At 41.0% G+C, this 21,625-nt stretch overlaps 1 protein-coding gene across 15 annotated transcripts in view; it reads right to left on the bottom strand.

Moving 5' to 3' along the window:
- Window positions 1-21,625, bottom strand: part of neo1 (neogenin 1) — a 204,634-nt gene that overhangs the window by 111,760 nt on the left and 71,249 nt on the right. For all 15 annotated transcript variants that reach the window (XM_023332282.1, XM_023332291.1, XM_023332288.1 and 12 more), the window contains one exon: window positions 14,775-15,098. In XM_023332282.1, the coding sequence (XP_023188050.1) occupies window positions 14,775-15,098 (324 nt within the window). The remainder of the gene's footprint in view (window positions 1-14,774; window positions 15,099-21,625) is intronic.

Genomic DNA, 21,625 nt, shown 5'->3' with positions numbered 1-21,625 from the left:
TCATTAGGAAAGTTTATCTTCATTTGCTGACTGCAGCAGTCAATAATAACTCTCATTAGCACACAGCGGCTGCAGCGGCGTACTGCGGAACGAGGCTGAACAGGGTGCCTGGGCTTGATTGGAAGCAATGCTTTGATCTGAGATTCTAAATTTGGCTTCTTTGTGGTGAAGAATTAGGATTGTGAATCCTGGCAGGCATTTCCAGAAACTCCATCAACACCGAAAAACTCTCTGCAGATACATATGCAACAATATGTGCATCTGAATCAAAACCAAACTGGTTTGGATTGAGTCAGATCACAGTGGAATGACTGGATTGTGTGTACAGTCATGGGAAAACGAATCCGTCCATCTCGCCATTGTTTGAAGCTGCTTGTCCTAGCAGGGTTGCCGAGGGTCACTGGGCGAGAGGCGGGGGACACCCTGGACATATCCCCAGTCCATCACAGGGCAGCACAGAGACACGCAGGACACACAACCATGCACACACACACACACAGCCAAATTAGAGAGACCAATTAACCTAACAGATATGTTTGGTGATTGACAAAGTACCCAGTGAGAACTGACACAAACATGGGGAGAACATGGAGACTCCAAACAGACAGACCCCAACCAGGATTCCAACCTTTGCTGGAAGGTGACAGTGGTAACAATTAACACAGCTTTGAATGAGTCAACATTGTACGGCGTTAGACCAATGCATCACCTTGAATCTTTTCTTTTTCCTGCATCTCATAACAGATTTGCAGCTTGATTTGGGGATCATTGTCTTGTTAGTGATCCAATACAGGTCGGGCTCCAGTCTCTGTGGCTTATGCCCAAATTATCACTCTTTCATGATAAAAACTATGTATTCCTTCTTTTTTAGGTAATTCTATTGTTCTGGCTGCATGACAGAGCAATCATAATCCGACAAATACAAATATTGCTTTTTAAAAACACTCATTTCTAATACGCTTCTTTAGGACAACAGTCACATAAAGGAGTGTGATTTTGTCACTAAACTGAACATATTTTCAAATTTGATAATTATTTATACTTTCATTGAAAAAACAGTGGAGAAAATAAGTAAAACTAACAATCCTAACAACATGGATAACATTGAGAAGTTTTAAACACAACAATAAGATCTAAATTCTTCCAAGAAATTAATCACAATAAATAACAGTACAATAAATGCTCATTATCATAAGGAAACATACAGTTGCATTCATGCATTAATAACCATACATCTACTGCTAAAAACGAGGGTACTAAAATATTCAGTTACAGTGTACCATCCACCACGGTGAAACTTGATCATGGGGAAAAACTTTCCAGGGACTGTTTCAAAGAGCCAAAGAACCCGTTGGAGAAGAATCACAGCTTATCAGCAATTGATTGTGTTGTACGAACAATATCTGCTGTTACAGTCCAGATACGATCATCTCAGCTTGCGGCGAAGCTCAAAATTTTGCAGTTATCTGAGCAGCTCAGATGCTGACAGACGACAAGCGACAAACACGATTAAAAATCTATTAGACCAAAAGACAATTAATCTGCATAGGAGTAAATTCCCACGCTCACACACGCACACACACACCGAAACACACATCAGGGACTGAGGTGTCTGGAGAGAAGAGATAGAGCCGCCTCCATCAGCCTCTCCACCTACCCAGAGGACCTAATCAGTCTGTGAATACTCGGAAAATGGAAGCTGTCATCTACCTGCGTCCAGATAGGCTCCCTGCCGACACCCTGTTCCTACTGCCATCCACCACAGGGGAGGGGGAAAGAAGTAGGATGGATGTTTCCATAAAGTCCCACATTAAACCAAGAATTACCTTCCATCATTCTTTCTCTCCGTGTCCTCCGCGGACTCATCTGGTACAACTGAAAACACAACCTTTGATTCATTCAAACATGTCTGCTGTTTTCCTTTCAGAATATGAAGATTTCAGTTCCTGTCCTGCTTTTTTATTTATTTATTTTCTTTACAGTTTCTTCCTAGTTGATGTAATCAAAGTGAAGGGAAACCAGGTCACTGATCCATGATTTCCACTAAGGACTATCCGTAATGATGATTATTCCACCACTCAGGCATGAGGCAACACCTAATTACTCTTAAGAGATTAGTTGTTCCACCTGAAGGTTGCACTGAGGGCCAGGCCCTACTACAATAACGCCTGCCTTAAGGCAAGTAGCTTGGAAGCTAGCATAACATGTTGAGATCTTATCATCCAATTAAATTTCACCATTTACAGTGGTAGGCTTAGTAAATTGTTAATTACGGATGCACCGATTCCAGTTTTCTGGCTCAACAGTTTTATCTCCCAACTCCCGATTTTGGTCGATACGGATCTTTTTGTAGAAATGTAGCAACAAAGTCTGTAAGTTGGTAATATTTGGGTGGTTATTTTAACTGCAGACATGCAGAAATGATCTGGTGGGCAGTCTGTCAGTCAGTCCTCTCTCACAGCAGAGAGACTCATTTCAAAACCGTTGCGGAGGTAGACAAGATCAGTAGATAAGATCGATTTCTTGATTTATCAGTGCACCCCTATTGTTAACACAAACTAGCAAATCAACCAATGACATGGTAAATGTCTAAAACTTGATGCATTTAGACATCTAAAGATGGTCAAGAACATTTGCTGAAGTTCAAACTGGAAATTTTGGTGAGAAAAATTTAAAAAAAATATAGAGACTAGAGAAAAAAAGGTTTATGTTACTTGAATGTGGCATACATTTCAGAAACTTCTGATCTTCCCGGATTTTCACACACAACTGTGTGTCATTTACAAAGAATGGTCTGAAAAACGTAAAGAAAGACGTAGTTCTGTTGAGAAAAAAAATACTGTGTTGATGCTAGAGAAGATTGGATAAATCATAAGCTCAAATCATCTCTATCTGCTCGCTGTACACCACAGGCTTCTACATTGAGTATAACTCAATCCAAAAGAGCGTCTTCGGGATGCGGTGGAATGGGAGATCAACATCGTGGCTGCGCAGTCGAACAATCCGCTGCGACTGCATGAAGCTTTCCCGTCAATGCGGACAAGAATCTCTGAGAACAATTTCAGACGTCTTGTCGAAAGTATACCGAAGAACTGAAAGCAGTCTAATACATATTGGCAAGTGAAAGTGCATGCATTTGGAGACAACAGCCGCAGCAAACGATTACAGCAGAAAGTGTCTACAAAGCTCAGCTTCTTTGAACAGGCTCAGATCCTCTTTTCTGTAATCACTCAAATTGGGCATGATTACGGCAGCCTATTATGGGAGTTATTTCTGTTGCCACACATCTTAACAAGTATAATGCAATGATTTGTGCACAGCTGAGCAACAGGATTAGACATTTCACTCAAATAATAGTTCCAGTAATGCAGCAACTCAGCGAGTGTGTGCTTCTGAGGTCGGTTGTTGTCAAAAAGATCAATGCCACTCAGCAAGCACTGCGAGATTGTCTCAAAGCCTACAGATTGCAGACTAAACAGCAATTACTCAATGTGCCATTCATAACATCAAGAGTTATTAGATAGTTGTTTTCCTTTTCATTTATGAATACTTGGCTTACTTATTGCCTGGCAGAAATGGAGGTTGGATGAATCGATGGATCAACTGAATAACGGACGGTTTTACAGTGAACGGACAAAAAAACTAGCAGTCGGATGGATGGATGGATGGATGGATGGATGGATGGATGGATGGATGGATGGATGGATGGATGGATGGATGGATGGATGGACTCAATGACAGAAGGTTTGATATATGAACCCAGTTGATATATGAACTAGTGGTCAGAGAGATGGATGGATGATAGATGGACGGACTAAAAATTTAGACAATGTGACAGGAATAAAGTGAAGATATATATTTTTCTGCTCTTTTTCTTCTACTTATTTTTCCTACTTTCTTCTCCATAAATTACCAAACCAGAAAAATCTTATTTGGAACGTGTGTGTGTGTGTGTGTACTTGTTTAGCTATACGACTTCGGACCATTTCTGGCATATTTACTAACCTTCTGACGACTGATGGGCCTTATGGGGACCAAAGCCTGGTTCCAATATGGTGGACCCTATTGTTTAGGGTTATGGGTTAGGTTCAGGGGTAAGTTGTGAATTAAACTTTGATTAAGGTTAGGAATAGACTAGCAATGGCTAGGGATTATGCATAAACGCAGTTACCAAAATGAATGGGAGTCAATACAAAGTCCTAATATGGTTAGAAATACAAACGTGTGTGTGTGTGTGTAGCAGTGGTTGCACTATAGTCGTCAGCAGAGGGAGGAAAGAAAGAAAGCATAACAGAGGGACAATGGAGGCCCGCAGGGGGGGAGGCAGTGTGAAGAGTTAAAGAGAGAGGACAACAGGGTAATTTAGTGGGAGAAATGATACAGAGAGGAGGACATGGCTGAACAAGAAAACGAGCTGTGCTCCTCTGGTAGAAACACGAGACGAGTGGAGAACAAGCGTCTTCGGCTGGCTAGCCCTCCAAACTGTACTCAATATATATTTATATCACCAGGTCATTTTTCATTAAAAAGGTGTTTTATCCCAGCTTTCAGTCTGTACCGCTCAAAGATCAAAATCACAACTGGAAACGATCTTAATCTAAAGAACGTAAAACACGAGAGTCAAGTTTCTGTCAATGGCCTCCCCAAATAAAGCCACAATGCCGTCAACGCCATCTTAAATCACGCGCTAAAGGTCAAGAGACCAACTCACGTCAGGAGGAAAACATAACCATTAGTGATGATATTTCAGTGATGTGAATCACTAAATGACTTTCCAATATTCCATGTGTGCTGCAACACCACTGAAATAACAAAACAACTCAGCGGCTTTAGCCGAGTCTGTGACAGTAGAATTTATTACACAGAGATAACGCCGTTTGTTGGGAGTTTTTTGTTTTTTTTTTAAGCGAAGATAAAGGATGCAATTCTTACTGCTTTGAGTGTCTGCTTATGTTTGAGAAAAACACGGACTCTGCAACTGCTTAAAATGCTGTTCAACTCGAGTAATATTTTAATAAAACCTTCCCCAGTCCTGCTGCCTGTTGTATATTAAACCAGAGACGCTCTTTATATGCATTCTCTTGGAGTATTTGCGTTTTGATTACCAGAATCATGGAATGAATGCATGATTAGTGTTGAAGATGTGTTGTGCTTTTCCAAGTACTTTAGAGAGCCAAGTCTACCTGGACTAATTTTCTAGCAACTCTTATTTTGGGTTCATTTACCTCAACAGGCAGTAACTCCCACCCCCAATGTGGGTCAGATGAGCTTATCGATGTAGTGTCTTGGCCCATAATCATAAATGATATTTAATACTGGTTAAAAATACAAAAATTATTAACCTGTTCACTGATACAGCTCAGTAAAAATACGTTAATATCTCCAATGAAAGAGGCTCCTGGCTACTTTCATTGGCATCTCAGCTTCAAGCCTTTATGCTGCCTTGTTCCTAAGGTCACTCCGTCCTCTTTAATTAAGCAGTTCCACAAAGTAGAGCCTCTGGCCGTTCAGAAATCACCAATCAAGCAGGTGATTCCCAGCACACGTGAGCTTTCAGAAATGAAGCTGATATTGTGGAACCAAAGGAAGCGTAGCATGAAAATCAGTGGGGTTTATACAGAGTGTTGAACACAAAGTAAATGGCATTTCCCATTTGAAAGGGGCAAAACACATTAGTTAGTGTTCTCTTTTGGCGTTACCATGAAATCCAGTGACCCGTTGTGACCTTAGCGAGTGTTAGTGGTAAGAACTGATGCATGACGTGATGTGGGACGTTAGTCCACAACAGTTTGGGTAAATTCTGCAGCTATGCGGTCTCACAGACTGTCATGTCCATGAACCAGTGTGATATATGGATCCCTTACACAGGTCAGCCATCAATTTCTTCTACTGACCAAATCACACATGACCACATGCTAAAATAACAGCGCCACCCAGTGGCCTAGAATAACAACTACAGCGGATTTAAACCTAGTCTAAACACGGAACTTTTTTCTAATCAACATCCGAGACTTTTGTCAGTCTTTAGCCGCCCTTTACCCTTTATAGAATGGGCATTATCAAACACTTATGTTCAACTTTCTATGTTCCTTATTTGTACGTTTTTGATGGAACAGTTTTGTGAAAAACGTTAGCGAGACAACAAGAAGTCACCACAGCGCCGCCTTTAAACGGAATTATAAACGCACTAAAATTACATGCAAAATTCAAGTCAGACAGCAGCTAAATCCAGCTGGTAATAAGTTTTAAGAGCATCAGAAATGGTTGGCATCCAAGCCTAACCTCAGGTTAAGTTTAAAAGCAAACTGCATCTTTGGTCCCACATCAAAAATGTCCAAACTAAGAAAGGACATGATTATATGTATTTCATAAAAATGCTAATTTAGCTAATCTGCAAAACAACAACAGGAACATCAATAGAGCAATGTACAAAAATCCTTTAACATTATCTTTATACTTCATTCTATATGTTGTATATGTATTATTTGTTTTTTTTAAAATACACTCTGATTTAATATATCTACTCATGTCTGAACAAAACGTGAGGAACAACATCACAAAGGGCTATCCATGCAGCAGCAATGCAATCACTATTTCAAACCAGCATGTTGGTGGGGTTATAATGCTCCCCTTCCCCAGTCAGAAGCGGATTAAAATACATCAAAAAAGGGATTAAAGAATCTGCCGACACCCCTAAATCCCCCAAAGAGCGTCCGACTCTATCAAAGGATGAGCATGCTTAAATATAAGGTGACACGCATGACACATGAAGAGCGTGGTGACCAGTTTACTACTCTATTTCTACTACTGAGGGGAGGAAGAAATTAGATCTCAGTGAAGCGTTACATTACTGCGAAATGACCTGTGGCTTTTGTTGTCTTTTTATGCCGCGGCTTTTATATTTTTATTTGATTCTAATTTTTTTTTTTTGAGGACATAAGGAAAAGCAGGACAAAGAAGGGAGGAAAAAAACCCAGCAACAAAAAATAAAAAAGGCTGAATTATTTGAGAGTACGCCGAGAGGTCACAAACCCGAGACTTCGAGATAAGTGGAGAGTATACTAATTCTCCGTTTTCATCATGTGGGGGGTTTCCCGCGTTAAGAGGCAGCGAGGCGGAGGGGGCGCTCACCTCGAGCGTGTTGGTGGTGGGGGGTAACGGCGGCGTGGGAGAACGGCAGCAGACGTTTCGGACTGGGATTCTCATTACTCCTGTCTCGCTCCGTGTCCCGGCGAAACGCCGCTGCACACCGCTCCTCGTCCCCCTGCCCTGTAATTTCCCCCTTTCCCTCCTCCTTTCCCTTGCACAGACGCAAACTGAATACATAAAGCTGTGCACCGACGAGGCCACACTCCCTTTCTCTTTCATCTCAACCTCCCTGCGTTTCCACGGCATCCGACTGGGCACACAGGCTGAAAACACACAGACTGGACACAACGGGAGCTAGCACAAGGTGCAAAGACGTCTAGCATGCATGGAGGTCAGGCTTCAAAGCTGAGCAATTAGGAAAATAATATGTCCTAATTACCAATATTTTAAAGTGTTTCTGCATTCTGAGAAAGGGGATTGAAAATACGACGGCTTTAATAAGATTAGAAATGGGCAATAGCAAGGAGGACGTATAACAAATCACTACAACGGGAGAAATCTGGGTGGAAAAACCTTGTGAGATTCTTCAACACACCTGCTCAGGAAAGCCACTATGATGGCGATCCTCCTACTTGTTTCATAAAATGCGAAAATGAAAATGCTAACTTTTATGTTTTTTGTGACTGCCCAGGTATAAAAGGATAAATAATGCCTCACAAAATATTGTCAAGTCAGACATTCCTTTGGAGGTCAAGCTCATGTATTTATACCTCGAGAAGTTTAAAAAAGAAGTAGTAAATACCATTTCATTAACAGAAAGTCAAAAGAACATTATAAGAACTGATTTTAACAGAATAAATCAACCCTACATGACTGGGTGGATGTAATATTTAACATGTATAAAATGGGAAAAGAATAACAACCTCTCTCAATCACAAGACCAAACAATTGTGTTTATGGTGGCAAAGTTGGGTAGACTACGTGGAACTCGGAAGAGCCGATTTTATTTTTAAAGACCAAACTTGATAAAACCACCTTGATAAAGCACTCTCTTAGATTAGACTCCCATTATTTAATATGATGCTTTTAGTTTGTGTATTTTTGTTAATTTCTTTACATTTTTTACTAGTTTTTTCTACTTTTGCATTCTGCTTTTTATTCTGGATATAGAGCTGTAGCACTGTTTTGTTTATTATAATGCACAGGTCTACATGTCTTTTGTTCTCAAGTACTGGCGTTGGAATTTTGATGTGACTATATGTTGTTGGAAGTCAATAAAAAATATATATATAAAAAAGAAAAAACTAAATGCAACAGCTTCAATAGTGCCTCAAGTTTCTTAGTATTGGTCCTACTTTGGATACTAATGGCGACTGGAGTAACTTCTGTTAATTTAATATATCAAAACCACAATAGAAAGGACATACATAAATGTATCCAAGTATATAAGTATGTACAAATAGTGACATCTATGTGCTTTTCCTTTCACTACGAGGTTCCTGCTTTAGAGCAGTCCTGGTGCTGGTTTGATTTTCTACAGCCTGACAGAGCCACACTATTAGGTCATAATAAACTTCGCTTCCAGTTTGTTAACCCTGGAATGAAATGTCCTGACACAAGCTAATTTTAAGTCACGGTGTGCCAAATCTAGATGAGAAATGCAAATCTGGAAACACGATGGAGGGCGTTGAAAGGGAGCGTTCCATCTGCATGGACTTCAGCCATTTTATGTTTTCTGACTGATGATCCATGAGCCATGATGGATGGGCGTATGGGTGCAGTGGCCGGAACAAGCAGCGATGAGGATAATGGTTGTGTCCGTAACTCAAACAGGTAGGGATCTATGTTTGACGTTTTCCATTCGACTGGTTGCTATGAATGTTCGCCACTCATGAACGCTTCTTCAAAGCGCACAATCAGACCTAATTTTGCTGCGTTTTAATGTTTGCTCTCCATGTTGTTGTTGAACAACTTTCCTTGGATTCTGATTCAAGCAGTCACGGTGGAGCCAGTAGCTCTCTCCCAGTGCTAACTAGAATCAACCCATCAGAAGCATGAGGCGGGTATTAGCGCTTTCAATCACCTCTTCATGTGGAGCTGCTCATCTCATCATTGTTCTCTGCTACGATGCAGCCAGCAAAGTGTGTCATGAATGCTCTAACTAGTTAGCATGGTCACCGATGACAGCGAACAAAAGGTTTTCCTGCAACAATAAATTGTTTCTCCACCACTAGCACATTCGGCAGCAAGAACAGGAGGTTGATTGACAGCACTAAAACGCTCATCCTACGTCTGATTGGTTGGTTTTGGTCAGGAGTCGTACATTTCGTCAAAGAGCAGTAGTAGCTCCAAAAGGAATTGGAGAAGATCAATCTTTTCAACGATTATCTCTCTCATACTATACTGTCACAAAATAGTGACAGTTTTAACTAATAAAAACCAGTTTTTATAAAAGTTAATCCCAAGTTAAGTCTGAAAGTTAACACCAACAGTGATGTATTCAAGTCATGTGCACCGAATGCAAAGGTTTGCTTTTTACAAAGCTGAATTTTATCCTGTTAAATCCCAATTTACATACTAAAACAAATGGGAAAAACTGTCCCACATTTTCTTCTGGAGAGGATGAGCCATTTATAACCCGACTTTGAACGATTTTTATTTTTGGCTTTGTCTATCCAGCTTGTTTTGGGTTCTGTACGAGTAAAAAGAAAGGCAAAGGTGAGTGGGTGCACTGACGGCACTCATGTGTGGAAGCGAAGGTGGAATGAGCCTTACGTCTCCCGGCAATCAATCCCTGGTATTTGTCAGATCTGCTCCACGCCACGCCAACCATCCATGACTCCCTCTGTCATTACATCTGGGAGGTCACGCCCACTCCGCCCCGGCCTGCACCATCGGTCCAGGGTCTGATGGTGGCCTAATGGCCTGCTCTCTCTACACTGCAATTAACCTTTTTATTGGCCACCTGCCAACAGGCCGGAGACATATCGCCGTATCAGCGCTTATGTGTGCAAGCAGAAGAGTAAACGCGTCAGCCCCTCGTCTGCTTCGACACTTGATGTGCTTGTGCATAGCAGCCGACAGCTTCAGGTCCATGAATTTTTATTGGGAAAGGAAGCCAGCGTAAATACAAGCGCGCCTATAATAGCTGACAGATTTCACCTGCCGCACGGTTCAAACGGAAATTGATTGAATCCAACATCCCATCATTGCTGACCCGAACAGATCCCCCAATGACTGTTGTGCTGTCTAAAAGCAGAGCGCTTCTCAGGAACAGGAACTGGAACAGTTCTCCTTTGCGCTGCACGCCAGCCAGCTGGGAGAACAGGTATGATTTGCACAGCAGACCAAACAAACGCATCCACTCTGTTGCTGTAAGAATAACAGGCGGAGACAAAATCCAGCTGAAGTCTCTCATGAATGTTCAAGGCATGGAAAGCTTCAAATTAGCTCTTCAAATCCTGGTGGCTGCTGGTGGAGTCTTGTCAAGACGAACCGCTTGCTTTTGTTTGCGCACAAGGACACAAAGGGACACTTTTGGTTCATGGGTTCTGTGGTGCGCTCACTAAGGGCGGGCATTTATCGTATCATTTATCATTTATTGTGATCAATTTCTTATAAGAATTTTGATTTATTGTTGGCAGAATAAATTCCAAAGAATGGTGTTTAAAAAAAAAAAAAGTCCTTATTGTCAGGATTGATAGTTTTACCATTTTCTCCACTGTTTGTTCAATGAAAGCATTAATAAATACCAAAACATTTGAAAATACAGCTACCACATGCATTTAGTTCAGTGATTCAAATCATATTTCCTTATGTGACTAGTATCCTGAAGAAGCACAATACATTATTTTATGCTTTTCAAAGCCATTATTTGTGTTTGTGGAACTATAGGACACTATAGTCACAGACACACACTTTGTTCAAAAAGGTCTAATAACTGATATTGTCACTTTTATCACAATAGTACAGCCAAATATCGTGATAAAACTTTAAGTCCATACGGCCCCCTATTAGGGGGTGGGCCATATTATGGGAGTGTTTAGAGCAGAAAAGCAATGTAGGCAGTGTGGTCGCATTTAGATAGTGTCGAAAGTCTTGGGACATATGTATTGGTAAATACCAGTTACCCGTCATAACAGCAGTATTAATATCGGATATTGATATTGGTCCAAATTTTAATATCGCTGCATCCCTACTTCCTCATCAATTTTAATTTACCGTTACTGAAAATATTTACAAAAAACGATTGAATGGAAACTTCAAGCGACCAAAGTGACTCCTCCAGTGTTGCAAAGCGCCTTGCAACACACACACAGGTACGGAGACAATACCTCCCGCAGCAACAAAAGATGTAATTCAGGACTGTTCTTGATGCAAAATTTGTCTACTTTATAATTAAGAAAAAAAAACAGGATTTGTTTTCAAGCGAGTGGGTATTCACAGTTCTAATTCATTATTCATAAATAGAACAACACACAGCTGGAGTGAAACTCAAGAGTGATAAAATAGTTTGAAACGCTGCTGCTGTATCCGCCCACTGTGTTTGGCAGGGAAAATCTGGAAATAGATTATTGAATAGAGCCCAGCTCACCTAGGGGACTAATCACTGCTGTCACGATGCGACGACATCATCTGCAACAAACTGTTGTACTTTTCAGTGAAGCCCCCTCACCAATGTAGGAACGTTATCAAGTTTACAAAGCGGACTGATAATTCACCTCCATGTCAGGTATAACAATTCACCTGTGCTAATCTTGACCTTGAATCATGCCATGATTATCAGGGGCTTTTTGAGGATTTCTTTGAATCATTCTTTAGTCGTTGTAGAATGATTATACAATAAAAAGTTTGTTTTGAAGCGTCAAAGTAGTGTTTTCAACCCAAAGGACAATGCACCAACTGTCAGGCATGTTAGCGCCCGCATTATGCTGTGGTGATACTCCAGTGGTACTGGAGCACTGCACAAAGTGAATGAGATGATTTAAGAGAAGGTCTATCCTCAAATTCAGCTGAAATCAAATGTTAAGCGAGTGAAATAACAGGATAGTTAAAATTAAATTTGGGTTGGGAATGGGTAAAGAAAATAAAACCATATGTGATTTAGCAGGTCTCACTAACTCAAATTCAAGGCTTTTAGCTGCTGTTGGCAACATAAGCGAGCCAGCGGTGAAGATGAAAGTCGTTCTCTTAAGTTTACGCGTACCCTAATAGACGCAAAACGCTAGCAAGCTAGCTAGCATGAGCAGCTGGTTAACGGTACATTTCACTGTCTCAAGCTACAAAATGCAGTGAGTGAAGATGTCTGTGCGAGACTCAAACCTCTGCCTGTAGCCATAAAGAACGCTTTGCACTTCAAAATATTTTAAAGTGCAAATGTGAAGACAAACAGTAGTACTAGCAAGCAAGTAGCTAGCAAGGAAGCATTAGCAGCTTGTTACGAGAACATACAAGATTAAATAGTTCTGCCACAACAAAATTTAAGACCTGTGACTAATGTATTTGAGACAAACTTATTTAAGACACTACTGTATAAATGCCTTAATTTCAAAAAATAAATGTAAGTTTAAATGACCTTTATAGGATTCTGCCAAGAAGAGTGAGTCCTCACTATCAATGTCAAGCTACAATTATGCTAAATGCTTAGTGATGGCTAGAAAAAGCATGTACAACTAGTTAAGAGACATTTCACCAAATATAAGTGGGGATATTTGAAAATTTGTGTGCCTCCATGTGTAATTTTGATTCTGATCGGATGACAGAAAATCAACCATATATTCAGTATTGCACATCCTAACTCCTGTTTCTAAACAATCCTTGGGGTTGTTTGTTCAGCCCTCCTCCAGAAGTTCAATTAAATCATTAAAAACATGAATTAATTACATTTATGCCCAAAGTGAGTCGTAAAAAGAACGGTGATAACCTGAAATAAGATTTAAACGACTAAAGCAATAAAACAAACTCCTTCTGTTTCAATGTCTTCAGTCCTAACACAAGGCCTTATTAACTTAGGCTTCAGACAGCCATAAAAAGACAAAACAATCACAGTCGAAGCAATAACTTCTCTCAGGGGTTCAGTGTCTGAGAAGCACATAATATACAACCTCACTGTCAACAAGAGGCCTCTCTCGGGTGTCTTAAACCTGCTGGAGCAGGAAGCTCACTGTAAGCGCATTCTGGGTCCTCCTCCAGCTCCAAATTGAATTTCAGGGCATGAGTTGACTCAAAACACCTAATAATCCCGACGTCACCGGCTGTTCCCAAGCCGAGCGAGGTCACAGTGTGGGAGAAGCAATGAGAAAAACAGAGCCTTTGACAAGCATTTATCCAGTGAGGAAACGCATTTGAGCTCCTGCAAGGTGAGGGAATTTATTAAAGATAAAATAAATGGTTTGAGAGGAAGAAGAAGAAAAAAAATTCCCAGAAAGAGCAGTTGTGTATTTATAGCCGCTGTGCGAGAACACGTTTATCCCATAGCCGTGCAGTGGTAAACATTTTAGAGATTATTTAGAAATGGATGCATTAAAGCTGCAGCGTAGGGCTGGACAATATGGCTGAAAAACTTTTCACGGCATAAGCTTTTCATATCAGTCAATACAGATAAATATTGATCAGGTGTTTTTGTTTTAAATACAGCCACATTGATGGTGTGATCTTTCCTTTTTTATGCACAGTTTTCACTCCACACTGTTGTTTTTTTAAATTTTTATTATTATTTTTAAGCAGTCATGAGACACGACCTGACACTGTTGCTGCGTCACTAAAACGGTTGTTGCTAGGTAACCAAAGAGCGAGTGGGTAAGTTAGTTGATGCCACCAACCTTGCCTGATTGGCCGTGAGAATTTGAGCAGCTGCCTACATCCCCCAGAATGCTGTGCGGTTCCGGATCGGAATTCAGTGAATATTCTGTGTATTTAATCTTCTATCAGATGTATTATCTGTTGTGTCCAGCTCTATAGCAATGTTTCTACGTTTCAAATCAATTCAGATATTGATTGACCATGATATTTAAAGTTTAACTGCAGTGCCTTTCATAAAAATTTATAGTAAATTTACACATTTGTTTTCCTAAAAATCTTAAGAAACCAGCATTAAATGCAGCAAGACTAAGCGCCACACACCATCTACGGACTACAAATGCGTCTATCAAATGGCATGCAGTAGATGCGACATTAGCTCAACGTTAGCACGTTTTCCATCTTCACCAAGTGTTATACAATTCTCTTCATTTAAATTGCTGTCATGCAAAGTGGTGCAGTTTAGAGTAATGGCCCATAAAATGTCAATATATTAAGTCTATGCTAGCATTCATTCCTTTGGATGGTCTGCCTTAGTTCAATTTAATCTCTAATTCAAATATAGTGACTCATTAGTGCCAGAAAAAGTGAGAGCCAATAAACTGAAATGTAATGATGTGTCAGATTCACTGCTGTCCAGTCATCAAAACCCCCCGGAAAGATGGCAAGCCACAAAAAGTCATTGTTAAAGAAGCTCAGTGTTCACAAAGTCGTATACAAGAATATTATTGGAAAATTGAGTGGAAGGAAAACGATGGTATGCAAATTTTACAGCCAGAAAAACTGAGGGAAGTCAATCAGTGTTTATAGTGAATCCATCCCTTCATATCTAAAAGACATTTTCTTGCACAACATCTCTTCGAAGCATCTATCAACCACCCCGTTACCTGCTACAGCGAGGCGCGCCGTGCGGCTGGAGATGGAGCCCACATTGTCGATGTTGGCCACGCACTGATACGTGCCCTCGTCCGGCTTGTTGTGCTTTGAATGGACCACATGGGCGAAGAACAGCGAGCCGTCCGGAAGGACGCGCCGCCTCTCGTCCGAGACCAAACTCATGAAGGTGCCGTCCTTCTTCCACTCGATCCGCGCCGGCGAGGCCTCGTCGCTGTGCACCGAGCAGTTGAGCAGCGCGGAGTTCCCCCGGATGGCCAGCGTGTCCTGGGGCTCCACCGTGAACCAGAAAGGGCTGAAGGGCTGCGTTGCTGAGCCTGGAGGGCAAGAGGGGAGAAAGAGGAGACGGTTGAGTGTACATGTCCGAGCAGGAGCATTGGTGGAGATTCAGTCTGCTTCTACAAAAACAGAACGACCTGATCAGCTGGTTCACACTGAAATTTTTGCCCATAAAAGAGAAAAATAACAGCAGAAAGTTATTTACTAGAAGTAGCGACTGAGTGCAAATTTAAGGAAACTTCTTTGCTTGGAGTTAGTGGTGATTGTCTGATTTATTTGTGTCTGTTTAATATTAGGCCTGTCACATTAAGCAATAAATCAATTAATCGCATGATAAATTACAGCTAGCTCAATAATTTCCATTTGCATGATTTATAATTTTTCTCTTTCTCTTCCTACCAAAATCTTGATGACAAAAGTCTTCAGTCTGGTGCTTTGCCCTCAGCTAGAGCATTTTTTTCGAAAGACAAATTTGTTTATAGACTTTGCAATTAACTTTATTTTGTTGTCTCTGTTGTTTTTGTTTATTTATTTAGGATATTTGAAATGTCTTCCAGTTCCAGTGTTAAACGTTCTTTAGAATTCAAGGTGTATAATCTTTGAGAATGTTTTCTAGCATTGTTATGCCATTACCATTGTGTTGCTTGAAAATGGTCTCAAAGCAACAATATTATCGTTTATTGCAATAACTTCCAGGACAATTTATTGTCTTTCTTTTACGACTTTCATATTCAAAGAGTTTTGACAGTAACAGTTTATAACCAAACGCCAAAAAAGTCAAAAAGCTCCCTCTGAACACTCCTTTAGTTCCACTTTAAGCAAAAAGACAGCAACACCCGAGACGTCATCAACTCAAATGGGATATTTTGGAGTGCGCTCTGAAAATAAAACAGCATTTCAGGACTCCAAATGGTCCAAGCACTCAACGAAATGTTCCCAAAGCAAAACATCTTTTTGTTCATTGCGTCTTTTAGGCGGCGAAGCCTGTTCCATTCCCAGAGCCTCCGAGAGGCTTTTTATTATGGAAACCACAAGCCCCAGTGGAATCTGGTAAAAAGGAGCTGACAAATTTAACCCAGGCGAGCCTTCCTGGCAACTTAATGTCACGTCTCGCTTTATTATAAGTACAGACTACAGCGGCGGAGTAAACACTCTGGAACGTGCTCACCATTTACTCCCCCCCCCACCAGCACAAAATGGAAACGCTGCAGTAACGTGAATCGTGCCAAAGTCGGAGGAAGTGCAATTCCTTTGCATTTGTCCTCATCCATTATTCAAGCCCTCCCACCCTAAAAGTCACCCTAAAGTGGTATTGTTTAGATAAATATCACCAATTATCGGTCCTGCAGAGACGGGGTAGGGCTGTGGGGGCGGGGGGGAGGATGATTACGAGGGTTTATGAAGATATTTAAATAATGCAACGCGTGGAGTGTAATAAGTGGCTGAGTGTTAAACGCAGTTAAAAATATGCCCTGCACTTCTTTAAGAAAATGTCATGTCTCCCGGGGGGTGGAGAGAGAAAGTGATGAGCGATGCTACAAGAACTCTTCTCTTCAGCTTTTTAACGACTCCGAGGTAATTTCTCTACCTTGAGTCCCTGGTGTGAGATCGAGAGGAGGAGGCGATGTAGAGCGCCGACCATTACAGGGACGATACGGCTGATCGTCGGCAGTGCACTCCGTTCTTATGCAAGGACAAACAATTAGAGCAAAGCGAGGCAGAAAGTGAGCAAATTAAACAGAAATCTTCCACTTTCGCGTTAGGGAACAAATGAAAGAGGGGGGGAAAAAAAGCATTACAACTAAGCTGTGCAATTTTCTTCACATTATCAAATGGATAGAAAAGACCTGCAGAGTCTTAATGGACAGAGCAGGGTTTTGCATAACCCAGCAGAGTCAAAGTCAGATTGACTTACTGTTCCACTGGTGAAATGCAAGAAATTTAAATATCATTGAAAAGGTAATTTAGTTTAGTAGTTTGATGTATAACTCCATATATAGATCCATTACACACAGAGTGACATATTTCAAGTGGTTATTAGAGTTCATTTTATTGGTCATGGCTGACAGGTTAAAGAAAACGCAAAATTAGGAACACACCGAGAGGAAAATTTGGGCCAATACCAATATCCAATACTAATTTTGATGTTATGACAGATAGCCAATATTTACTGATAGGAGTGCACCAATCAATCAAACCAAATTCCTTAATTTTGGGTGACTGGCTGATGCCTACATGTGAAACCGATCTTATCCACCGATCTTATCTACCTCTGCAAAGATCTGGAAATCAGTCATAGTTTCCCTTTTGTTCTTTTGAGAAACGTTGACTAATAGCACTACATGAGAGCACAAATTGACACGAAGTTAAAACAAGTTTGTATTGTTTCACTGGTGCCGTTTGTTAAGAAGACTGGAACATTGAAGGTGTATTGTGACCTTATAACACCTGAATCAGTTTTAAACAAAAAGTACCGACCAAAACAGGAACCGGCAGGTCAGGTTTTGTAAGAAGCAGTGATCAGGCAGAAAGCTGCATTTGATACAACTGCAGTTTTCTGTGTTATCGTTTCTTATCCTTTACACAATGTGAAAAACAAAACAACAACCACTACTTAAATAGCCCACAGTCCCAAGACCAAACAAAACCCACATAGCCAACCCACTCCTGTCCTCCCTCTGAAGCACCCCCTCTAAAGGCAACCAGATAGAAATAAACACCAGTTAATATTGGCGAAGTTCTACTTATGTGATCAACACCAATATGTTAAAAACTGACAAACATCAGCTAATGCGGATGTTTAATGCCGGTATATTGTGAAGAACTAACCTTTTTGTTTCAGAAGAAAAAAAAAGGATAAAATTTGCTGCTAAATTGACAACAACTCAATCTCTACAAAAGGTCATTGCTATAAGAGCTGAGTGTTGACACAAAGCTGTCTCCAAGCATATTTCCAGAAAGTTGAGTGAAAAAGGACAAAGTACCCTGAAGGTTTGAGCTCATAAATATACAAATCAAGAGTTTACGTAAGCCAGTCTTCAAACAGAGACATCAGAAGTGTCTTACTCTAAAGAGGTAAAGGACAAGACACTCTCTCAGTTGATCCAAGTCCTCCTTTCACACAAAAGTAAATTTTCCATTTCATTCAGAAATGAAGACTCCATGGTATGGAGAAAGACTGGGGATCCTCCGAATCCAACTGGCTCGTTGAGGTCAAGTGAAATTTCCCCGATCCGTGAGGATATGGGGTGGCCTGTTATCTGCTGATCTTGGTTCACTCAGTTTTATCAAGTCAGGAAATGTTTGAGTATTCAGCTGACGAGCTTTATGGAGATGCTAATTTTATTTTCCAGCAGCACCTACTTACATTGCAAAAGGTACCATACTACAAATGTCTATCTTGGTCCATGACTATGATGTTACTGTGCTTGATTGGTCACCAAGCTGCTCTGACCTGAACTCTACAAAGAGTCTAGTGTATATCATCAAAAGGAAGATGATTGACATCAGACCCAACAATGCAGATATGAGCTGAACACTTGAAACATATAACCCAGTGCAATGGATATAAATAATAAGCGAGTTTCACTTATGCTGTGTAACTAAAATAAATATTATTTACATTTTCTGGTTTACTGAGATGTATCTGTATTACCATTTAAATGTAAGAAAGCACAAGCACAGCGAAAGCGAGTAAAGTGAAATATCACCCTGAAGGTCTTTGTTAAATTTGCTCATCTGAATGCAAAAGTTAAGCAGTACAGACTGTAGTACAGTCTAGAAGTGGTTCAACATGGATTTAGCTGCAGCGCCCTGCAGTAATTGAGCAGTTTTAAATTATAATGAGGCAAGCAGTTGATTTCAGGAGATCAATAAAACCCAGAACAGGCCCGGCTCTATGCACACTGAGCTGAAAATGTATTATAGTGGCAGTGAACATAACAGATGGAGATAGACTCGGGTAACGGCGTGAGGAATTCTTCACTCGTGCAAACCAGAGGGATGGTGGCATCCTTCATCATCTCTGCTTTATGCTGCTGAGGCTGTGGGTGTATTAGATGGGCAGAGTTTCCCGCCCAGGCCTGGCTGTGTTCCACAAGCTTCACACGCTCGCTATGAGAGAAGGAAACTTAAAGGCCTCCCAAGCTCCCGACATTATCAGAGTTTCTTGTCAAATTTTTCCACACTCCAGTTTTCAGAGCTTTCGGTGTTTTTTCTTCTTTCTTTTTTTTTGTATAACAACAAACATTTTCAAATGTTTTTCAGCATGGCTTCCAGTGTTGGTAGTCAAAAGTCAGAATGCTGAGCAGGTAACAGATTAGGGTCATATTGATGTATGAACAGAAAACAAATGGACGGATGGAACAACGGATGGAAAATGGATGGACAGATGAATGGAAAATATATGGATGAAGAGAGGATGGACAGATGGAAAATGGATGTATGGATGGGCGAACAGAAAATGGATAGATGAAACAGATGGATGGGCGGATGGATGGACAGGCGGATGGAAAATGGATGGAGGATGGATGGATAAATGGGTGGATGAATGGAAAACGGATGGATGAACAGAGGATGGATGTATGGGCAGACAGATTGATAGAACAACGGAAAATGGATGGACCAATGGATGGAAGAATTTGGACAAATGGCTGGATGGATGGACGAACAGAAAATGGATATGTGGACGGTTGGATGGAGAAACAATCACCTTCAGCTGCTTTTATCCTCAACACAGAACCAGCAACGAAGGGCTTACGGCCTTATACCTTTTGGACAAAACAGCAAACCAAGCTGTTCAAGCCACAGACATAACAGCCTCTGTCATGAGATCAGGGCAGTAACAGACCAGCATGAACCAGGAGTTAGGAAGGATAATGATAGGCTACCTGCCTTCCCACAACATCCCCATTATTTCCCCCCTTAGATCCATTTCCCACAAGAATGTTATCAATTTCACCAAACAAAGCCAGCACACGGGAACTCCAAACTGTGAATGTTGTGAGGAGTGATCGAAGTCCAGGTGTCTAAACACAGGAAGTCTAATCAATGATGGACCCTCAGCTCATTGAGCAAATATTTTGTTGAAAAAAATGACATCAGCTGAGAAGGGGCGGCGGAAGGGGGGAGTCGTTCTCCAACATTTCCATCAGGAAACTAAAAGAATAAAAGATAAATATACCCTCTTTCATGCTGCTTCAAATTATTTTTAGAAAATAAGCGAGCATGCATCAAAGTTCATATTTCACCTTTGTCTTGGCTCCCTTTGGGAATGACATGTGACTCCAAAATTCAGTTCAAGCTTCTGAACTTTAACCAAAAGCGGTTTCATTAAGGAAGGAGGAAGCCAGAGCAACACGTCTTTGTTTAATATTAAAAAGGTTAACCAGCCTGAACTGTCACTCTTCTGGAGCCCTGAGGAAGACTAAATGAGCCAGAACAGGCCCAGATCGCAGTGGGAGGCGGGTGCGTATTTGACTGACAACATCACTGTCGCAGAGTAAAGTCAGGGTTCAACTTTTATCTCAATGTGAAGAAAAAGTTCAGCTTCTGCAACTAACGACATTGAGAACTGCGGGTCTTGAAAAGGGATTTCTAATGAACACCTACAGAAGAGATCGGTGACAACTCAAACTCACACTTAGATGTACGCTAGCTTACATCTAAGTTCAGGGGGTGGGAGGGAATCTAAGTTTACAGAAGCAGACAGACAGAAAAGGGAACAAGGTAAACTTTACAAATATGTGGATATAATAAAAAATAATTGAATTGTCTATTTATTAACGATACAAAAGGATCGGGTTGCAATTTGAAAAGAATGAAAGAGAGACTTGTCATCATTAGTTTCCTCATTACATACCAAACCATCCATAATGCAGGTACATCCATCAGTCTGCTGGATTTCAAACTGGATGGTTCTCTAGTAGAGATGCACTAATTATGCTCCTATTAGCCGACAGTAGTTTTTGATTAAATTCTGACCTGCTAATTCCAATCGCCAGAATGTTCCCATGCCAGAAGCCCCTTGAGCGATTATTAGGGTCTGCCTGTTAGTCCCCTTCCAGTGGGCCATGACTGTAAAACCTCCAACAGCCAGACAGCAGAGCTCCTCACACTGTTAAGCCCCTTCTCCATTGTCAAGTCTCATTCAAGACTGTTAATGTCCCGTTCGCTTCTAGCTAAGTTGAGTGTCTCTCCATTGGCAGTGTTTCTCAACATGCAGCCATGAATATAGTCAGGAATGTAGGCGACAAATGAGTGCGCAGAAGCCGTCCGTGGTTGATCCTCCTATGATACTATTTTCCACTTAGGCGGACAGTTAGTCCGAAATCTCTTGAACTCTCCAAAGCTGCTTGTCTGTAACCTTGTAAGTCCAGCTTGTACAACCCAAGAGGTGGTTCCAAAAAACATGGAGGAACCGCCCAGCATCTGCAGATGGAGACAAATCTGGCTAGGGCTGACTAGAGAAGAATCGATTAATGTCATGCCTGTGAGGAAATCCATTTTAGCTACCTATCGTCTATAGGCAAAGGTTGAAATGCAAACTGGTCAGAAAATTCTAGGC

This window comes from Xiphophorus maculatus, chromosome 4, assembly GCF_002775205.1.
Source record: "Xiphophorus maculatus strain JP 163 A chromosome 4, X_maculatus-5.0-male, whole genome shotgun sequence".
NCBI classification, from domain to species: Eukaryota; Metazoa; Chordata; class Actinopteri; order Cyprinodontiformes; family Poeciliidae; genus Xiphophorus; species Xiphophorus maculatus.
The sequence above is the reverse complement of the archived record's forward strand: the minus strand, read 5'-3'. Positions and strand labels throughout refer to the sequence as shown.